The 20,771-nt window shown below is 48.8% G+C and overlaps 1 protein-coding gene across 3 annotated transcripts in view; it reads right to left on the reverse strand.

Annotated features, from left to right (window-relative positions):
- Positions 1 to 3,332: 3,332 nt before the first annotated feature.
- Positions 3,333 to 20,771, reverse strand: part of dgkzb (diacylglycerol kinase, zeta b) — a 38,908-nt gene continuing 21,469 nt past the window's right edge. For 2 of the 3 annotated variants that reach the window (XM_047033409.1, XM_047033410.1), the window contains 31 exons: positions 16,327 to 16,435; positions 16,017 to 16,112; positions 15,763 to 15,840; positions 15,616 to 15,672; positions 15,458 to 15,526; positions 15,251 to 15,322; positions 15,038 to 15,154; positions 14,882 to 14,953; positions 14,298 to 14,399; positions 14,035 to 14,117; positions 13,616 to 13,676; positions 12,964 to 13,077; positions 12,545 to 12,685; positions 12,277 to 12,355; positions 11,877 to 11,932; positions 11,731 to 11,793; positions 11,540 to 11,613; positions 10,743 to 10,854; positions 10,254 to 10,453; positions 9,725 to 9,825; positions 9,412 to 9,503; positions 9,155 to 9,224; positions 8,897 to 8,937; positions 8,478 to 8,674; positions 8,044 to 8,145; positions 7,411 to 7,445; positions 7,194 to 7,237; positions 6,978 to 7,098; positions 6,848 to 6,884; positions 6,564 to 6,663; positions 3,333 to 5,761 (listed from right to left, as the gene is read on the reverse strand). In XM_047033409.1, the coding sequence (XP_046889365.1) occupies positions 5,645 to 5,761; positions 6,564 to 6,663; positions 6,848 to 6,884; positions 6,978 to 7,098; positions 7,194 to 7,237; positions 7,411 to 7,445; positions 8,044 to 8,145; positions 8,478 to 8,674; positions 8,897 to 8,937; positions 9,155 to 9,224; positions 9,412 to 9,503; positions 9,725 to 9,825; positions 10,254 to 10,453; positions 10,743 to 10,854; positions 11,540 to 11,613; positions 11,731 to 11,793; positions 11,877 to 11,932; positions 12,277 to 12,355; positions 12,545 to 12,685; positions 12,964 to 13,077; positions 13,616 to 13,676; positions 14,035 to 14,117; positions 14,298 to 14,399; positions 14,882 to 14,953; positions 15,038 to 15,154; positions 15,251 to 15,322; positions 15,458 to 15,526; positions 15,616 to 15,672; positions 15,763 to 15,840; positions 16,017 to 16,112; positions 16,327 to 16,435 (2,812 nt within the window). In that variant the 3' untranslated portion in view covers positions 3,333 to 5,644. Of the gene's footprint in view, positions 5,762 to 6,563; positions 6,664 to 6,847; positions 6,885 to 6,977; positions 7,099 to 7,193; positions 7,238 to 7,410; positions 7,446 to 8,043; positions 8,146 to 8,477; positions 8,675 to 8,896; positions 8,938 to 9,154; positions 9,225 to 9,411; positions 9,504 to 9,724; positions 9,826 to 10,253; positions 10,454 to 10,742; positions 10,855 to 11,539; positions 11,614 to 11,730; positions 11,794 to 11,876; positions 11,933 to 12,276; positions 12,356 to 12,544; positions 12,686 to 12,963; positions 13,078 to 13,615; positions 13,677 to 14,034; positions 14,118 to 14,297; positions 14,400 to 14,881; positions 14,954 to 15,037; positions 15,155 to 15,250; positions 15,323 to 15,457; positions 15,527 to 15,615; positions 15,673 to 15,762; positions 15,841 to 16,016; positions 16,113 to 16,326; positions 16,436 to 17,472; positions 18,624 to 20,771 lie in introns of those variants that run through there. The other variant, XM_047033408.1, reaches the window with a different exon arrangement.

The raw sequence follows: 20,771 nt of genomic DNA on the forward strand, positions 1-20,771 counted from the left end.
CAATGTTTAAATCAGCCACCCGATGACATCACGAACCCACGTGGCATTACTTTAATCCTCATAATCAGGCGCAAAACAAGAGGCTCTCAGGGTCATTTGCATAAAAGGCTTGTGATTATGATTTTAAGTCCTCCATAGAGCTTCTTCTATTGTTCTTCACAACTGAAGGTATCCAGCACATCTGTTGTGTTTTTGTTTTTGTTACCTCGCATTCTAAATACAATGTGATCCTCAAGATTGTCATTGGACATTCTGTAACTGCTCCTGTCTTTGAAATGCATTTACAGTAGCCTATAACGTTTTTTGTTTACAATCTCAAAGAGACAGATGAATTTAACCGTTTATGAAAAACAATTTAACCGTTTATGAAAATCGTTTAATTTAGGGAACAATTTCTAATGATTTATCAATATAATATAAGCCTGCATTGGGAAAAAAAAATTATGATAGAAGTTGATTGTTGACTTGTTAAAATTAAAACTCACTTCCACTGAACTGACTGAAAGATCATTCAGTTGACCTTAGTTAGGGAACAAAATAATGCAAAATCCTATAGCATACAGACAACTGGGGCGGTTGAGACATGCGCTATTTCTAGCTCCTTTTTCCTTGCGATGCGAACACGTCCAGGACCTGATCTCCATATCAATTCCTTCAATGGTCCGTCCACCCCACTGCCCTCTTTATAACAGAGCCACGGGTGAGATATTTATCCAGATTAATAACGTCCTTGAATCCCCACTTTATATACAATGAGCGGTCCACAAAGAGTTGCCTAATCCAGACCAAAACATCAATGCATGGCGCATGTATAGGCCAAGGCTCAGAGTTTGAGTCATTGGGTAAATACGGGTTTGTGTGCCGGTGACTGTATGACAATGTTGGCCTGACGTGTATAGCTCATTCCTCAACGTCTGGAAAGAAACCATTAGATTATGATCCGTCGGCACAGTTGACCATTCTGTCCAGGTTTGGAGTTATAGTGTTCGTGCTTGTTCTTGTTCTTAAATAATACTGTTTAGAAAAGAGCGCCTGATCAGAATCAGGTTTATTCGCCAAGTAAGTGTACAATAATGATTAATTTGCTTTGGTGGGCAGGTGCATACAACAAACATTACATTTTACATTTACATTTAGTCATTTAGCTGACACTCTTATCCAGAGTAACTTACAGTAAGTACAGGGACATTCCCCTTGAGGTAAGTAGGGTGAAGGTGAACTAAGGTGATTGCCTTCTAAACAATTATAAACAATACTGTACAATATAAAATAGAAGAGTGCAATAGGGCTGCTGCACTGTGCAATAGTGACTGGAGAGCATTTATGTAACTGTTATTACACTGTTATTACACTATGTAGTTATTACACTGTTGTTACACGGTTCTACACTGTTCCACACTGTTATTACACTGTTATTACACTGTTAGTACACTGTTATTACACTGTTCTACACTGTTATTATACTGTTGTTACACTGTTGTAAACTGTTATTTTGTTGTCATACTGTTGTTACACTGTTGTACACTTATGTTATCATACTGTTGTTACACTGTTGTACGCTGTTGTACACTGTTATGTTGTTATTATACTGTTGTTACACTGTTGTACACTGTTATGTTGTTATTATACTGTTGTTACACTGTTGTACACTGTTATGTTGTTATTATACTGTTGTTACACTGTTGTTACACTGTTGTACACTTATGTTGTTATTATACTGTTGTTACACTGTTGTATACTGTTATGTCAGAATCAGAATTGGTGTTTATTCGCCATGAAAGTTTGCACGGACAAGGAATTTACTTTGGCAGGAGAGCCTACCCAGGCAGCCATTTTTGGTGCCATGTTGTTATTATACTGTTGTTACACTGTTGTACACTGTAATGTTGTTATTATACTGTTGTTACACTGTTGTACACTTATGTTGTTATTATACTGTTGTTACACTGTTGTACACTGTTATGTTGTTATTATACTGTTGTTACACTGTTGTACACTGTTGTACACTGTTATGTTGTTATTATACTGTTGTTACACTGTTGTACACTGTTATTACACTGTTGTACACTGTTATGTTGTTATTATACTGTTGTTACACTGTTGTACACTGTTATTACACTGTTATGTTGTTATTATACTGTTGTTACACTGTACAGGCAGAGTGGCTCTCTGCTTTACATTTAGTCATTTAGCAGACGCTCTTATCCAGAGCGACTTACAGTAAGTACAGGGACATTCCCCCGAGGCAAGTAGGGTGAAGTGCCTTGCCCAAGGACACAACATAATTTTGCACGGCTGGCAATCAAACCAACAACCTTCTGATTCATAGCCCAACTCCCTAACCGCTCAGCCATCTGACCCCCCTCTGCTACAGGCTTATGTGGACATTGTATTCATCCGACTCTTGTTTCCAGAGCAAAGTTCACACAGAGCTTCTAGAGAGCACAGCAGCAGATCATGGATCAGGAGTGTTTGTCCTGGTGTCCTCGGTGACTGCAGCAGCACCAAGACATGTCCAGGGACAAAACCACCTGATCTCATCATGACATCACTGAAGAGCTCATGGTGCAGGAGGTGTTCAGATGCCAAGTGTCTGGCCTCAGTGTTCAAATGTTATCCTTAACTAAACCAACAAATCATTTGTCAAATTTTCCTCAATTAATTCCCTAAAATGTTCTCTGCACCCTCCAAAAAAAGAATAACAGACAAAATATGTACAGGAAGATACCCTGACATTTCTTAATACTTTCAACAACAAAAACTATATTTTTCTTGTAGCCGTTTGTCAGCCATTGTTCGTGGGGGCAGCGCTTAATACCACCACCACCCAAAGTTGTCAGCTCCCTCCCCACGCTAAAATGGATCAGTCATGCGTGGCAGCCATTGTTATTCTGTTGCTGTTGGAGTCTGCAGCTGGGAAAAGTCACATGAAGGAAGTGGTCCCCTGCTGGGCTCCACAAAGTCGTCTCCTCTCCCAGCGCTGGAAAGACCAGGCGCAGAGCAGGGGACCCAACACTTCCACAAAGTCGTCTCCTCTCCCAGCGCTGGAAAGACCAGGCGCAGAGGGGACCCAACACTTCCACAAACAAGGAATGTATTCAAACTGCAACAGCCAGTGTTTGATGATCTCACTGGTTGATGTGTCCTTAATGTAGCGATGCAAGGAAAGGGAGCTTTTTGTGGTGTTAAATGTTATCAAATGCTCCAAAATAAAGTTTGACAGAAAGGTCAAATGAAACACGACAAGTCAATTTTACATGTTTATTTTTCTTCAAATACACAGTAACAAACAGGCTAGAAGACCAATATACAGTACAACTAATATTTTTTTCTTTTACAATTGATACAGACCTGTCCTTAATTTTGGTTGCTCATCATAAGTACAAAACTTCACTGATGAAATCTCTATAATTACAAGGACTAGGTTTGGACAGAGCAGTCATTCAGACATCTGTTTTAGCACTCAGCACACTTTTTCAAATGCAAATTCTCTAACCCTGAATTGCACAGCAACTCAAAAACAAAGCATTGATAATACAGACAACTAATTGTTGTTATAGCCCCTTACAAAACTAAACCGAGCCAGTAATAGCAAGTAGTTTGATAAATATCCCTCTACATTTCACTAAGGTCAAGCAATGTTTTTAATAATACTTAAGTACAATTTTACACAAAAAAGTAAACTGATGTTGGATACTTTAGGTTGCACACAATCTTTAAAACAGTGTTCACACAAGTTCCCCCACATTTCAACACAAAATTATCATGTAAACTGACTAATATTTGAAAGACACTTAATTATGGAAATAACTGACAGTAGTTGTAACGATGGGCCATTAAAAACAGATTTTGTTTGATACATTTTGTTATACCACAAGATAAAAACCTGCTATGTAAAGGGTCACTTACTGAACTTTGGCATAACACATCTATCCCACCATATGTTCATATTCACCCACAATCAAATCTGAAATCATTGGATTGCAATGGCAAGTGTAATAGTTAGTGCTAATAATTAAGTAATAATTATATTAATCTATTAAGGGATGAAAGGGACGATGGACTTTCTCCTTTTAATGGGTCATTGTTATTGCTAACTCATTTCACCCCTTCTCTTAAAAAAAGAATGAGATCTACATGAGAAACATTTAACAACTAAAGTAGGTCTGCAGTTGCAGGATTCATCATGGTGTAACAGAACAAATGGCAGGCATCGTTGCTTTGGCAGAAACAGGGATCACTTTCCATTGTCCAGCCAGCAAGGTCAGGATCTTGTTAACCATCCACGCTAAACCAGTGCATTTTCTACACCAAAGATCCCTTCCACGATGTTTATATGGAGGTATTTACAGTTTACATTGCCAAATTCACATTTGGAAAAATACATTAAATTTACATTTTATGTAACAAACAAAGACTGATTACAGAAAAATATTTCAAAGCTGTATATAAATATTTGGAAACTGTATAATGTAACGCCGTGACCAAAGGTCGAAGCCACAAAGAAACACAGCACTGAAGCAGGAAGCAGTGCAGCACTGAAGCAGGAAGCAGTGCAGCACTGAAGCAGGAAGCAGTGCAGCACTGAAGCAGGAAGCAGTGCAGCAATGAAGCAGGAATTAGTGCAGCACTGAAGCAGGAAGCAGTGCAGCACTGAAGCAGGAAGCAGTGCAGCACTGAAGCAGGAAGCAGTGCAGCACTGAAGCAGGAAGCAGTGCAGCACTGAAGCAGGAAGCAGTGCAGCACTGAAGCAGGAAGCAGTGCAGCACTGAAGCAGGAAGCAGGAAGCAGTGAAGATAAAACTGCTGTTTTGTTACACTCGGATGCTTGTGGTTTTCATTTGATCATAAGCAAATATGAAAGCTTATCATTATAAATAGTATAGTATTATCATAAATATCTCAAATTCAGTGATAAACATACTTTTAAAAGTTAAATATCCTGAACACTGTCCTTCGAGTAAATACATCCATAAGTCACTAAAATTCATAGGAAAATCTAGGAGCCGTCATCTCAAGCCCACACTTATGACAATAAAATCCTGCCTGCCTAGCTACTGAAGAACCACCTCGATCCCTTTCAATGACGCCATCCAAATCTCTACATTCCTTAAGATATTTTGTCATTGCATATTGGGAAGTCGATAAAAGCCACATTCAAATACGCTTATTCTAGCCGTGAAAAGAATCCCCCCAAACGTGTTTCCACGTGTGTCGATGTACATTCGCTTGCTGTGTGCTCTGCAGTTCAGTCACATCATTCGCTTGCTGTGTGCTCTGCAGTTCAGTCGCAGACTTGGGCCCGTTTGGAGAAGAGGGAAAAGCACAAGGTCCATCCACCCCCACCTGCCCACTCACCCCCACCTGCCCACCCTCACCTGCCCCGTCCCATCCACCCCCACTGAGGGAACAGTGTTCCTGAGTCTGACACCAGATCATCGTAGCTGTTTGTCTACTAGCAGCCTGGCATGTAAACCCGGAGGGGACCTCAGGAACCCTGTTCAACAGCTTCCTTCTGGAGAAGGATGGTTCGGCTGAGAGAGAGGAGGGAAGGACGAGGACGATGGTGTGTGTACTTGTACTTGTGTGTATATGTGTGAAAAAGAGAGGGTGTGTGTATGTGTGTGTGTACGTTTGAGTGTGAGTTAGACAGCAGTCTCCTGGTCCTCTCTCTGGATCATCTGGTAGTGCTGGCGGTTCTCCAGGTACTCCGCCAGCTCCTGGTCTTCTGCCTTCTCTGCTTGCTGCTTAGGTGTCTCACCCTGAGAGGACAGGAGGAGGGAGGGAACGAGACGAGACGAGACGAGGGGGGGGGGGGTGAGAGGAAGGGGGGGGCAGAGGAGGAAGGGGGGGCGAATGAGAGGAAGGGTTTGGGACAGAATGAGCAGTTGATTGCAGAAGAGAAGAGAGAGAGTGAGAGAAAGAGAGAGAGGAGGACACTGAGAACCTTGTAAAAGTTCAGTCGATGAAATCAGCTGAGCCTGAACTGTCCTTTCCAATACTAAATAGAATGAATCAAAACATGAATCGTTTTTAATTGTCTGGAAGAATTCTTTCCAGTGATGTGATGTTTCTGGTCACCCGTGACTTCACCATGGCGACAGGTTACTAAAGCTACAGAGGATCTATGAATCAGGCCAGGGGTCCTGCAGGGCTGCATTACTCACTGACACCAGGCATTAATCATCATTACACACAGACTGCAAGTCCCTAAAAAAGGAGTTTCTTTTTACTTGACCTAACCTAGCAATGCAAACAATTAGCTCTAGTTTAATATTTAGGTGATTATGCTGCTAGCTGTGGGTGGAAGCTAAGTGCTAGCTGTGGGTGCAGAGGCTAGCTGCTAGCTGTGGGTGCAGAGGCTAGCTGCTAGCTGTGGGTACAGAGGCTAGCTGCTAGCTGTGGGTACAGAGGCTAGCTGCTAGCTGTGGGTACAGAGGCTACCTGCTAGCTGTGGGTACAGAAGCTAGCTGCTAGCTGTGGGTACAGAAGCTAGCTGCTAGCTGTGGGTACAGAGGCTAGCTACTAGATGCTAGCAGAGGCTAGCTGCTAGCTGAGGCCCACCTGCAGGTTTGTCTTCATGAGAGATGCTCCGGCCTCCACCAGGTAGTGGCAGATGGTTCTCTCACACGCCGTGGCTGCTTTGTGAAGGGCGGTCTCCCCTCTTCATGACGCGCACACACACACACACACACACACACACACACACACACACACACACATGGGGGTGTGAACACACACACGTACATACAGTAGACACACACACACACAAAACACTACCAGGTCAAACCACTACTAGGTCTCCAATCTTTATTACTTCAAACCCACATCAGACAAGAATGACTCACGTCTCCCTCTCTGGAACATCCAGGTGGCTTGTAGGAGCTGCACATTAACAAAGGAAAAAATGTCATACTTTAGTAAAGCCATCATTAATGTGCAAGACTGAATATGGAGACTTTGAGGACGTTGTCGTACTGTTGTCTATGATGTACTTGACGATCTCCTTGTTGCCCAAGCTCACTGCATAGTGGAGTAACGTGCCCCCCAGGCTGTCCTGGGCTGCCATGTCGGACCCCTCTTGGTGTAGCTCCCTGAGCTGAGGAAAGTACTGTGTCACTAACCTCATTTACACAAACAAAGGCTTTCACCACTCATACATTATTACATATGAATAATAATCTTTTGACTTACCCTGTGAAGGTCTTCTGCTTTCACACACTCCATCAACTCTGAAACTGTCAAAACAATGGTGAACTGATAAGTTGCCAACGGTGAACTGATACGTTGCCAACGGTGAACTGATACGTTGCCAACGGTGAACAGATACGTTGCCAGCACATTACACACGTCAGTTCAAACACTTCCTTGTAGTCTGGCGGTAAGGAGGAACCTAAAACAAGATTTTTACCTTTTTCTGGGTCGCTTGAGGCAGTGCTTTCGGAACTGGGAGTAAAGAGACATATATAAACAGGTCATTAGAATGAAGATAATGAAGATATTTAGAAACTTGATTGACTTAATTTAGATGGTTAAAGGGCCACCTTACATCCCCACCAAGCATGGAAAAGAAGAGCAATGAGTGTGCGACACAAAGAAGCATATATAGCCAAGGGTTTGAAACTGGCTGACGTTGTGTTGGACCGATGAACACAGATGAGGAAACAAAGACAGAAACAACACAGAGCAGGAAAGAGAGATTCAAGGTGTGAACAGACAGTATGAGGAAGCAGGAAGCAGGGTGATGACTCCTCCTCTCATCATGGAGGCCTACATGCCTCAGATGGCAGCATTTCCATGTGTTCATTACCCTCATCAGTATCAGCCGATTAGCACAATGAGTCAGGAGGATTTTGAATTATGAGCAGATAAGAAGCCCTAAACACCACAGTTAATAGTGCATTGTTTGGTGGCCAGCAAGGCTGGGGCTGGATGTGAGGCTGGATGTGAGGCTGGGGGCTGGATGTAAGGCTGGGGGCTAGATGTGAGGCTGGGGCTGGATGTGAGGCTGGATGTGAGGCCGGGGGCTGGATGCGAGGCTGACCTGCAGAGGCCTGTCTTGGAGGAGGCCTGGGAGCCGCCGTAGGCCAGAGTCTCGATCACAGAGCTGTCACTGGAAACCCTCTTCCTCTGAGAATCCCTCGCCCTGTCAAGAGAGGAGGGGGGAGAAATGATGAAGACGAGAGAGAGAGAGAGAGAGAGAGAGGAACAACTGAGAGAGAGAGAGGAACAACAGAGAGAGAGGAACAACAGAGAGAGAGGAACAACAGAGAGAGAGAGAGAGAGAGAGAGAGAGAGAGAGAGAGGGTGGGTGGGTGGGTGTCTGATTCTGCATGTCTGCATGTCTGTCTGGTCTATATGTGTCTGCATGTCTGTCTGGTCTATATGTGTCTGCATGTCTGTCTGGTCTATATGTGTCTGCATGTCTGTCTGGTCTATATGTGTCTGCATGTCTGTCTGCCTGCCCGCCCTTCTCACCGTGGTCCAGGAGAGGAGATGGGGGAGGAGGAGGAGGAGGGGAAGGCGAACTGCTGGGCGTCGGCCTGGGCCTCTCCGTAGGAGTCCACCAGGTCGGGCATGCCTGGAGACGTCCCCACCGTCTCCTTCAGCACCAGCTCAGGGTCCAGGATGAACAGCTCGTCCTGGGAGATCTCTGTCACATAGTTCAGGTGCTCCTGTGGGCCACACAGCATCATGTCATCCATCAAACCAGTCAGAGGAGTACTGAGTACTGTCCAGAGATCAGCCTCCCAGTCTACAGCACGATGCCTCGGAGACACACGCATCCAACTGAACACTGCTGAATATGAATACTTCAGTGTTTTTTTTCTTAATTATGTATTTAATTTGATTGATTCTATATCTAATAGAAGCATGTACATGCGTTGGTGGCTTACCTGAGCACGGTCTATCCTGTAGAACCGATCGGCAGTTGTGCCTAAAAATGAAGACCACGCAGCAAAATGACTTTCACAGGTTTAATTTTGACACCAAGTAGGTGCATGGCCCCTTGTTTTAATGTCACTACTTGTGTTTACTTGTGTAACCTACTACTCAGGAAACGTACCAGACACCTGCATTTCTATTGTCTCACACTGAGGAAGGAAGTTTAGTGATCAGAAATGTTGCTTCTGTTTCAGTATAACTGCACTTACAGTCAAGAAAGCACCATTTCGGGGATAGCTTCTGAGAAGACAGACTCTCAGATTTCATTCCATCACTTTCCTGTAAAAGAAGTAGAATACATCTGAACAATTGAGCTCTTCTTATTCAATTATAAATCAGTTATGACTTACTGTGCTTTGTTTTATCAGTGCCATGCAGTACCGACATCTTCCAGAAGAGAGCAGAGCAGTTTAAAATACCGATCCTTCTCTCCTTCTGGTGTGTGAGGATTCTCTTATCGCCCTACCTCATCCAGGTTCTGCTGGAGGCTCTCGATGTGTGATCGACACGTCTCCAGGTCGCTGTCTCCTGGCACAATGATGACCCCCAGAGGGATAGCTGAGAGGGGGGGGGAGGGGAGGAGGAGGAGGGGGGGCCGGGGGAGGGTTAGAGGGGGACATTGTTATGGACACTGCAAAGCCTGCATGGTTCTTCTATTCCCATACACCACGGTGTATGGTGAGTATTGACATGGTTATATTAGGGGTGTGTGTGTTAGTGTATGTGTGTGTAGGTGTAGATGTAGGTTTGTGTGTGCATGCGTGTGTGTGTGTACTTACAGGCCTCTTTCAGTTTGTCCTTGTCGTAGTGCAGGGCCTCATATGCCTGCATGCTGATCCTGCTCACTCTGATCTGCAGGTTCTCAGGAAGGAACTGCTGACTGAACACACACGCCAAGTTAGGGAGAGAGGAGGGAGGAGAGGAGAGGAATGAGAAGAGGAGAGGACAGGAGGTCTGGGAGGAGAGGACAGGAGGTCTGGGAGGAGAGGAGGGAGGTCTGGGAGGAGAGGACAGGAGGAGAGGAGGGAGGTCTGGGAGGAGAGGACAGGAGGAGAGGACAGGAGGAGAGGACAGGAGGTCTGGGAGGAGAGGACAGGAGGAGAGGAGGGAGGTCTGGGAGGAGAGGACAGGAGGAGAGGACAGGAGGAGAGGACAGGAGGTCTGGGAGGAGAGGACAGGAGGAGAGGAGGGAGGAGAGGAGGGAGGAGAGGACAGGAGGTCTGGGAGGAGAAGAGGGAGGACAGGAGGAGAGGAGGAGAGGACAGGAGGAGAGAGGAGAGGAAGGAGGTCTGGGAGGACAGTACTGACTCGTTGAGCTGGGGCATGGAGATCCTCCTCTTGGTCTTTTGCACCAGGTTGGCCTGGTTCCTGAGGGTGATGTGGATGAGGGAGGGGGCCAACTTGCAGGGCTCCCCATCCACCTGCATGGGGATGGGCTTGGAGGTGGTAAGGGTCACCTCCTTACACTGGTGCAGACGCTCTCCATGACCCCCCACCTGCAGTGTGGCCTGAGGGGGGAGGTGGAGGAGGAAGAGGGGGGGGGGGGGGGGGGGGGGGGGGGGGGGGTAACAGGTGAATTGTTACTGCTTTACATTCAAGTTAATCTTGTTGTTCCAAAAGTTGACTATTAACAGGTAAACACAGAATGCTAAATATTTACAGTTTACCATTATTATATAATTATCACCAACATAAACAACACAAATATGCATTCTCTGCTCTGTATTCACAGAGTTTGTACATTGGCATTAGCATTTAGCATTGAGCATAGCGTCTATCTGTAAAATGTCCACTCACCAGGGAGGTCATAGTGAAGCCGATGACCTCGATGCAGCCGTCGTCGTGTCTCTGGGGGTCAAAGTCGTTGTGGTCGCCAGGGTGACCCCAAGGCATGGTGCCAGCACAGTACCTGAGGCCAACAAAACACATCATGAATCATCCAGACCATAATCAGTACATTTGACAGTGAGTACTACGTACAGAGACTACCATCCATCCTAATCCTGTGGGTATACAAACAGTCATGTTCTTGCATAGTTGTTTACATGAATATGTGTGCGTGAGCGCAGTGTGTGAGGGCAGTGTGTGAGGGCAGTGTGTGAGCGCAGTGTGTGAGCGCAGTGTTAGCGCAGTGTGAGAGTGCAGTGTGTGAGGGCAGTGTGTGAGGGCAGTGTGTGAGGGCAGTGTGTGAGGGCAGTGTGAGAGTGCAGTGTGTGAGGGCAGTGTGTGAGCGCAGTGTGTGAGGGCAGTGTGTGAGGGCAGTGTGTGAGCGCAGTGTGTGAGGGCAGTGTGAGAGTACAGTGTGTGAGGGCAGTGTGTGAGGGCAGTGTGTGAGGGCAGTGTGTGAGGGCAGTGTGTGAGGGCAGTGTTAGCGCAGTGTGTGAGGGCAGTGTGTGAGGGCAGTGTGTGAGGGCAGTGTGAGAGTGCAGTGTGTGAGGGCAGTGTGTGAGGGCAGTGTGTGAGGGCAGTGTGTGAGGGCAGTGTGTGAGGGCAGTGTTAGCGCAGTGTGTGAGGGCAGTGTGTGAGGGCAGTGTGTGAGGGCAGTGTGTTAGCGCAGTGTGTGAGCGCAGTGTTTAAAAGTAAAAAAAGTAAACCTGGGAATGTTGAGAAAGAGAAGACACTGCAACTTGAGGTCCTGAACTTTAGAGGTCAGGTCTGTGCCGTCACACTGGAGAGAGGACAATATAGGAGACAGAGAATAAGACTACATGCACTTTCCTTCATACAGGGTTAGGGTTAAAGGTTAGGGTCAGAGTTCAGCCCTCCCGCCTGATGTCTCACTCACCACAACTTTGATGTGTTTGGCCAGGTCCTTGGAGCTGCCGCTTAAGAAGTCAGAAAAGGCAGTCTGCAGAAACACACACCGTGTGAACTACTCACACACAGAGGGATGTCACACTGCATAGATATACGTAACCTAGAGACACTCACCCCTGCATAGAACATCTTATTGCGAAAACGGCTGTTGAATTTCTCTGGGTTGGCCTCTAGGGGAAGACAGAACAACAGATCCAGAGAGGGGGGAGAGAGAATGAGACACAGGAAGGGGGGAGAGAGAATGAGACACAGGAAGGGGGGAGAGAGAATGAGACACAGGAAGGGGGGAGAGAGAATGAGACACAGGAAGGGGGGAGAGAGAATGAGACACAGGAAGGGGGGAGAGAGAATGAGACACAGGAAGGGGGGAGAGAGAATGAGACACAGGAAGGGGGGAGAGAGAATGAGACACAGGAAGGGGGGAGAGAGCAACACATGAGAGTATTTCTCTGTCTGTGTCAGGTACGTCTGAAAGCTGTTTTTCCAGAAGGATTGGAACCCTAAGTGCACAGACCTCTGGACTCGTGGAAGCCCAGCGTGACGTGAGCGTCGAAACCCAGGCTGAAGTAGTTGTTGAACACGTCTATGGGGAGCTGAAGGAGAAGAGCACACGTGTCTATATATTAAGTACAGAAATAACATTTGATTTGACATGTACATGCAGGCCTGGATTGGGCAGGGCGGGGCATGGCAGGGCATTGCGGGGCAGGGTGGCGCAGGGCAGGGTTGGGCGGGGCATGGCGGGGCGTAGCAGGGCAGGGCGGGGCTCGGCGGAGCGGCACCTTGTCGGTCTGATGCTCATCCTTCTCCTCCTGGCAGACCTCGGTGTTGGGCTCCACCTGCAGGGACCAGCGGTCCAGCTGGACCACGTTCCCGTCCTCCACGTGAGACAGGATCTTGGACACCGGCTCGTCCGTGTAGCCCTGGACGAGAGGGCACAGAACCTTTTGATTACATCTGGATCTCTTTATTTTATTTATACAAAATCACACAAAAGGCCAAAAAAAGGCAAAGAAACATTTTTACTTGTTTAGATCAAACACGGTCAATAATATGGGTCTTCATCATGAGACTGAGAGATTATAGAGTTTGGATGTATGGATGTATGGATGTATGGCGCATGCCGTTTCTAGTGGTTATGTTATCTGTTCTAGTGTTAAATCCCGGGCATTCCTGTCAGGCTAGGGTTGTCTGTACTCACCCCTCCCCAGTTGAGGGTGCGCGCCAGGTCATTTCCTGTCCCCAGAGGAAGGACGGCCACCGCGGGCTGAGGGTTCAGCTGCAGCTGGTCCAGAACGGAAAGGATCCAACCCACCTGGAGGTCCACAGTCAGCATTACCATCCACAGTTAACACTGCTAGCATGACCATCCACAGTTAGCACTGCTAGCATGACTATCCGCAGTTAGCACTGCTAACATGACCATCCACAGTTAGCACTGCTAGCATGACTATCCACAGTTAGTGCTGCTAGCATGACTATCCACTGTTAGCACTGCTAGCATGACTATCCACAGTTAGCGCTGCTAGCATGACCATCCACAGTTAGCATTAATAGAATTACCATTATTGCATTAGTACCATTACTATTCAAAATTAGCGTTCCCTTCCACAGTTAGCATTGCTATGAATTATAATCCACATTTAGCGCTACTAGCGTTCCTATCTACAGACAGATTAAACTGTTACTCTGTAGGCCTACTAGGTATGCTCATAATTCATTGAATTCAAGCATTACTTCCACATATTCCTTAAGACAGGTCAACAACTTCCGGTAGCTAGCAGTTAGGTTAGCTACTTCTCTAACACAAAATGCAGTTTAAGGAGTTTGGATGAAAGCAATATTCTACTTACAGTTCCATCCCCTCCACACGCTAATATCCGCAAGTTGGGTACTTTGGCATACATTTCTAACCTTGAGAAAACAAATGCACAACCGAACAAAACTCAACATGTGTTGTAAGGGTTGGTTGTAGCTGTGTGGTAAACAGGATGGTGAGGGTGTGGCTGTAGCTGTGTGGTAAACAGGATGGTGAGGGTGTGGCTGTAGCTGTGTGGAAAACAGGATGGTGAGGGTGTGGCTGTAGCTGTGTGGTAATCAGGATGGTGAGGGTGTGGCTGTAGCTGTGTGGTAATCAGGATGGTGAGGGTGTGGCTGTGCGGTAAACAGGATGGTGAGGGTGTGGCTGTAGCTGTGTGGTAAATAGGGTGGTGAGGGTGTGGCTGTAGCTGTGTGGTAATCAGGATTGTGAGGGTGTGGCTGGTCCTCCTACCCCTCTCTAGGTCCTCCCTGTGTGAGGTCAAAAACCTGGCGAGGGTTCAGATACCACATGAAGGACTGGATGATCTTAGCTCCCTGGAGAACACAGAGAAAACACAGTGTTTACAATCCATCAGACACTCATATTCTACCCACAACCTAACCTGATGACCCAGATATACAGATGCAGTATGTAACCGCGTGAAACGCATCAGTTGTGTGCTAATTGGGGCCAAACGTGTGAAGTCTCTGGTGGTGCTGTAGGATGCGGGTCACCTGGTTGCCTCCACTCTTGGGGTTGACGAACACCAGCAGAGGCTTCATGAGCTGCGAGGGAACGGGCTTCACGACGAAGGGCTTCCACTGGCCATCCTGGAGCTGGGGACAGGAGAGGAGGTCAGGCTGGCTAGGACAGGGTGTGGTGTAATGTGGGGTACGGTGGGGTAAGATGGGGTAACGTGGGGTACAGCGGGGTAATGTGGGGTAAGGTGGGATAAGGTGGGGTAACGTGGGGTACAGCGGGGTAAGGTGGGGTAATGTGGGGTAAGGTGGGATAAGGTGGGGGTAAGGTGGGATAAGGTGGGGTAAGGTGGGATAAGGTGGGGTAATATGGGGTACGGTGGGGTAATGTGGGGTATTGTGTGGTAATGCGGGGCAAGTTGGGGTAAGTTGGGGTAATGTTGGGTAATGTGGGGTACCGTGGGGCAGGGTGGGTAGTGTGGGGTAATGTGGGGTAATGTGGGGTAAGGTGGGGTAAGGTGGGGTAATGTGGGGTAATGTGGGGTAATGTGGGCTAAGGTGGGGTAAGTTGGGGTAAGGTGGTGTAAGGTGGTGCATGTGGCTTCACTGCTGTAGCTAACCTCTGGAGCCTTCTTGCTGGGCTTGCACTTAAGAGACGTACGTTTCTTCTTTTTACTTGATTTTAACGAGGTCTGAGGGAGACAAAGCAATTATGTAGGTAAGTTTACCGTCACGAGTGCTAAAATACCTCAGGTGTGTCACCCGATTGGGATTACCTGTGCTTTCCGGACGCGTACAATCCAGGTAGGAGGGACGATTACAGAGGCATGGGCACCCAGGGAGCACGGCTCCTCGATCTGCTGCAGCATGAAGCAGGTCACCTTGTTGTGGTACTGCAACACAGGGGTGGGGGGGCCATGACCAACAGTTACCAGGTTACTGAGAGAAGGTCTCTGGCCTTCAGATCTCTGACTCAGAGGAAGACTCACTGCCTGCTTGCACCACGAACAGCTAATGGCAACAATCTCTTTACTGTGGAACGAGAACTTCTGCTGGAAACCCTGTGATGGGGACAAAAACAGCATTAAACACAAACGGGATGATTCATTTTAAACGTTTATTCCTGGCTCTTTAAGATTTGTAATAACGGTAGCATTGTGCTTGTGAGTGGAGCAGTAATAGACATCGTTAGCGACCTTCCCGCATTGTCGACACTTCCCCGCCTGACGACGCCTGTGGACCCAATGGTGACGGACGGCGTTTGGCTGAGAATGAAACACAAGTGATCAGTCAGCTCACTCTAATATAGACTTAACCTACCAGTAGACTGGACCAAAGAATATGCAGTACTGACTTCTCGAATGTTCCTGGATCCTGGATCCCTGAACGATGGCTTGCACCTGAAATTGATCTATGGAGAGAAAAAGCATACGTTTTAAAAATGACCAACTTCAAGCACATTCATTCTGAATATTCATCCAGTTTCCATTCAACAACTCACTTTTTCTAGCTGCTCAATACACATTGTATGGACCGATATCTTGCAACCAGCACATTTCTTTCTTGCCACCGATTTTTGCTTTGGGAGCATGAAAAAGAGAGGAAATTAGTGATGAAACTACTAAGAAAGAAGAGGATTCTGACATCAATAAACCTCATCTCCATTCTGTGTCTGGTTAACTTCTTCAGATACATCAATCTGCAGCCAGGGGGCGATCTAACCCACAATTTTGGTTCTGGAGCAGGAAGTCTCACCATGGTTTTGGCGATGCAGTACTGCTCCCCGACATAGCAGAAATCCCCAGAAACACTTGTCTCAAACCAGATATGGTCTCCAAACTGGGCATTTTCCTGTGAAGGAAGAGATCATTACACACCTCCATGTTGTCAGACTAATTTGATACAGCATTTTTTATTAGAACCACACATTTGGGCTGATTAAATCATTTAACCATCTAAAACTCACACAACTCTAAGTGACATCTTAACTTAAGTTCATGTTCTTTTATCGAAATAGGAAGACATGTTGGGCTTGAAAAGAACTACAAATCCCATGTCCACTCACAGTCCAGTCCACGGTGCTGCGTATCTCTCTGGGCGGCTCAGGCTTGCAGGGCGAGGAGGCGCTGGGCTCGGTGGACAGCTGCTGCAGGCCAGACTTAGCTATGGCTTTCCTACAACACAGAAAACACCGGCTTCTAAACATGCATGTCAACAATGACTGGGTTTAGGGGTCATACCGAGATTAGTTTTTGCCATAAAAACTCATGTAAAATGTATTGTCTAAAGGTGCTGAGGGTTATAGAGGTTTTCCAGTCATTGATTAGTTGAACATGGGCTCTGTGCGCCTGCTGTCCTGTGTGTGTGTGTGTGGCAGTGTGTGTGTGTGTGTGTCAGTGTGTGTGCTCATCATGCACATGCATGTGTGTCTGTAGGGTAAGTCACCCTAACCTCCGCCATAGACATACAGCAGCTGGAGCAACTGAACATTTGTGAGTCAGAACATCCAAAACATGCCTCCTAGACCTTTGTCTCTTTGCTCCCTGCCCCCCCCCCCCCCCCCCCCCCCCCACACACACACCTGCCCCCTGAGTAAACTGTAGCAGCACAGTGGTGGTCAGCTAACCAGGAGATCGATGCAGCGGCGGTGAGTCACTGTGCTCAGAGCAGTGTCTCTCTGTGAGCGGCGGGCTAATGAGCTGCAACCTCAGAGGAGAGGCTCTACATGACAGAGAATCAGCAGGTCAGGAGGACACAACACACTGCTCCAACCCATCTGACCTCACCACAACAAGGACAATCTTATAAACTCCCTGTTAGCCTATTAGTTGAGGTTTCAGTGTTTAAATGGGGACCAATTGTTTAGATGTCAGAGCTCATTGTTGTTGGTGACTTGATTGTTGTTTTGTGTGTATACCATGACAGAGGCATCCAGTGTTTTTTCCTTTTTGATATTCAGGGGATGTTTAGTTTACAGAATAGGACAAATGTAGATTATTTTGGAGCATCACAAATATTCTTTTAGCCTCCTCAAGGCCAACGCATTCTGGTACAGAGCAGACGTCTGTGGTTAGCGTCACAACAAACAAACAAAACACAACTACGTCATCAGTAACTCCACACACCACGACACACGACTGGACCGAGACGGCACAGGCGGCACTACGGGGACACAGAGAGAGACGGGACCTGGAGGTCCTGGACTACCTACAGAAGGAAGCCAGTCCAGCTCTCCAGCCGGGGGTCATAGTGGGCCCCCAGCCCTGGACTGAGATCCCCAGGGCCCCTGTAGAGGGCGGGGTGGTGGAGGTACACAGAGCTCCTCCGGCTGGGCATGGGGGGCCCACGGCCTGGCCAGGGACTCCCCACCTTGGAGATGTGGGAGAGCCGCCTCCTCTTCCTCTGGCTGGACCGCACGTAGCGGGCCGCATCGCCCGGCAACAACCGCGAAGAGTTCCTTCTCAGGCATCGAGGGGCACGTATGAGCGGCCGCGAGGGCGACGTCCCCCTCTCCACCAGCGCCCCTAGAGGCGAGGAGGAGCAGGAGGGTCGGGGGTTGAGCCACCACGAGGTGTCCTCTATCTCCTGGTCCGACAAGCTGACGTCCTCGGCCACAGACGACTCCTCCTCAGAGGGCAGGTCTTCACCCTCCGTCTGGCTGGCTCCATCGTTGGGGCTCAGGTAGTCGCTGTCGTCCCCATCAGAGTGGAGGGTGCTGGAGGGGGACGGGGGCTCGTTGCCTCCCCTCATCTCCACCTGGGGCTCCCTGGTGGGCCCCCCTCCTCCCCCCTCCTCCTCCTCCTCCTCCTCCGTCATCTGGATGAGGCTGGCCAGCAGCATGGACGGCCCCAGCAGGTGGGTGTCGATGGTGCTCAACTTCCCCGCCTTCCTGCGCCGCACGGCGAAGCGGGGGTTCATGCTGGGAGTGGTGGTGCTGGAGCGCCGCCGGACGTAGCCGGACGCCTTGCTGTAGCTGGACGCCTTGCTGTAGCACACCACCCTGGCCAGCCTGCTGCCCCTGGCACAGGGCCCCTGCTGCACGCGGGACCCCCGGCGCTGGGCCAGGGCGGCCGACGGGAGCCCCACGCTGGAGCGCCGCCGGGCCTTGCTGGTCGGCACGGCGACACTAGCCCGGCGGGCGCAACAGTACACATCCTCGGCCGGAGGGCCGGTGTCCTTTCGCTTGAAGTGGCGGAAAAAGGTGTCCATGGTGACGGGAACCCGGGGAAGGATGGTCCTTCTTAGATTCTCCTCTCAGGCTGTTGGTGCAGAAATACGTCAGCGAGGGACACAGGACTAGAGAGCCCAGCCGAGTCCAGCCCAGCCTAGTGTAGCCTAGCCTAGCCTAGTGTGGCCTAGTCCTAGCCTAGCCTAGTGTAGCCTAGCCTAGCCTAGTGTAGCCTAGTCCTAGCCTAGTGTAGCCTAGCATTCCCCTGCCCAGCCCAGCCATTATAACTGTCTGAAGAAGCAGAAGCTGTAACAAAACAGTGCAGAGCTGCCAACTCTCACTCTCCCTGTGACACACACATTTCAACCATTTCTCACGCTCTCACGCCACACATTGTATATCTCACGCTGAAAAGGCAACGCCAAACAAGTAGCCAAGCTAACGTTGTAAACAATAACGGACGAGGCGCTGGTTAACATAGTGAAGCATCATTGACGCGCAAACAGCCGTGTAAACTCGCCTGGGGAGGGAGGGAAACTTGAGAAAGCTCACCTGGGAGGGGGGGGGGGGGGGGGGGTGAAGGTCGCGATGGGGGGGGGGGGGCGGGGGGGGGGGGGGGGGGGGGGGGGGGGGGGGGGGGGGGGGTAACCAAATCTCACGCCAAGGTTTTTGGAAAAGTTGGCAGCCCTGAACAATGCCAAGGAGGAAATTGAGGAAGTGTGCTGTTCAGTGCAGCTGTTAGTTGCGGATGTACAAACATTTCAGACAACACCACTCCAGAGCACATCCCTGAAAGCAGTAGTAATTATTGGCTGTAGTAAACAGCTGATAATTAAACCCCTGAGCTTCATCCAACCAGAAAGTCAGCAGACACACACACACACATTAAAAATCCCATATTTATAGGGTCATATTTATTGGAACCAAACGTTATCCCTGATATCTGAATGTGTGTGTAAAGGTCAGACAGTCAGAGGGTCTCAGTGTGACACTGCTGATGATCGTTAGCATGTGGCTAGTGAGCGTGGTGGCTAGCTGCCTGCAGCAGAAAGCTGGCTGGGACCGGCACAGGGGCCAGGGCAGGGACAGAGAGCTCCAGAGAGACAGAGCTGTTTCAGACCTTCAGTCGCTTGTCTCTCACTCAGTTGGCCTTGAGCACCTTCACACCAATTCCCCCCCCCCCAAAAAAAAACTGTCCAAAAAGTTGATTATGGAACAAAGAAGCATGCAGCATGGACTCACAGAAAGACCTTATGTGTGACGGGCCCCTCTCTCCCCCCCTGCTCTCTCTCCACCCACTCTCTACCCCCACTCTCTCCCCCCACCCTCATCTCCATCTTGGGACAAAATCAAATTCTAACCCTGGGCTGAGACTTTGATGATGGGCCTCCAGGCTCCATTGAAGGAGGAGGCCCATTAAAGCAGGTCTCTTCCCCACAAAGGAGGAGCGTCAAGAGGGCCAGCGTAGGGCTGGCGTGAGGAGGGAGCTGAATCATGTGAAGAGGAGGGGAGTCTGTTTCCTGTGTCCTGGTCGTGCTCCCAGCCTGCCGCGATAGAGAGCCACATCCACAGACACCACTGGCAGGGCGGAGCCGCCACATGAAAGGAATACATCAGCTACAAATAGACAGGAAACAGACGCTGTCGTTGTTGAGTAACACCTAGCAGAGAGAGAGGTGGGTGTGGAGAGTTCAAACTCAAGCGCTGGTCTCATCAAGTGTTTGGAGGAAGCGCTGGCTAATCCACTTTCATGCAACTGGAAAGAGTGTGTGTGTGGAACAATGCTTTTCCTGCCCTACTTAAAGGCCAGATAGATAGATATATAGATCGATATATAGATATAGAAGCCAGTATGCCTTCCTCCCACACAGACTACAGGTTCAGCTGCCAGTATTGCACATCTGCACCCAGCCTTAAGAAGAAACAAAAACCAGTATTTCCATGCGTTGCGTGTTCAGAATCCACTGACTATAGTGGTACAGCACTCAGCATCATCTCTGACTCTGACCTGCTGAACAAGTGACCCAGGAGCAGCAGTACCAGGGGAGCAGCAGTACCAGGGGAGCAGCCCTGCAGCTGTGCTCCACAGGGAGGGCCCTGGGAGGGGACATCATTTGGACCTGGGTTGAGCCGTGGAGGCCAGGGGGAGGCCAGGTGGAGGCCAGGTGGAGGCCAGGGGGAGGCCAGGGGGAGGCCAGGGGGAGGCCAGGTGGAGGCCAGGGGGAGGCCAGGTGGAGGCCAGGGGGAGGCCAGGGGGAGGCCAGGGGGAGGCCAGGGTGAGGCCAGGTGGAGGCCAGGGGGCCTTCTGATTAAAGGGCAAACACAGCGTCTCTCAGCGGTGG

Source organism: Hypomesus transpacificus, chromosome 14, assembly GCF_021917145.1.
Source record: "Hypomesus transpacificus isolate Combined female chromosome 14, fHypTra1, whole genome shotgun sequence".
NCBI classification, from domain to species: domain Eukaryota; kingdom Metazoa; phylum Chordata; class Actinopteri; order Osmeriformes; family Osmeridae; genus Hypomesus; species Hypomesus transpacificus.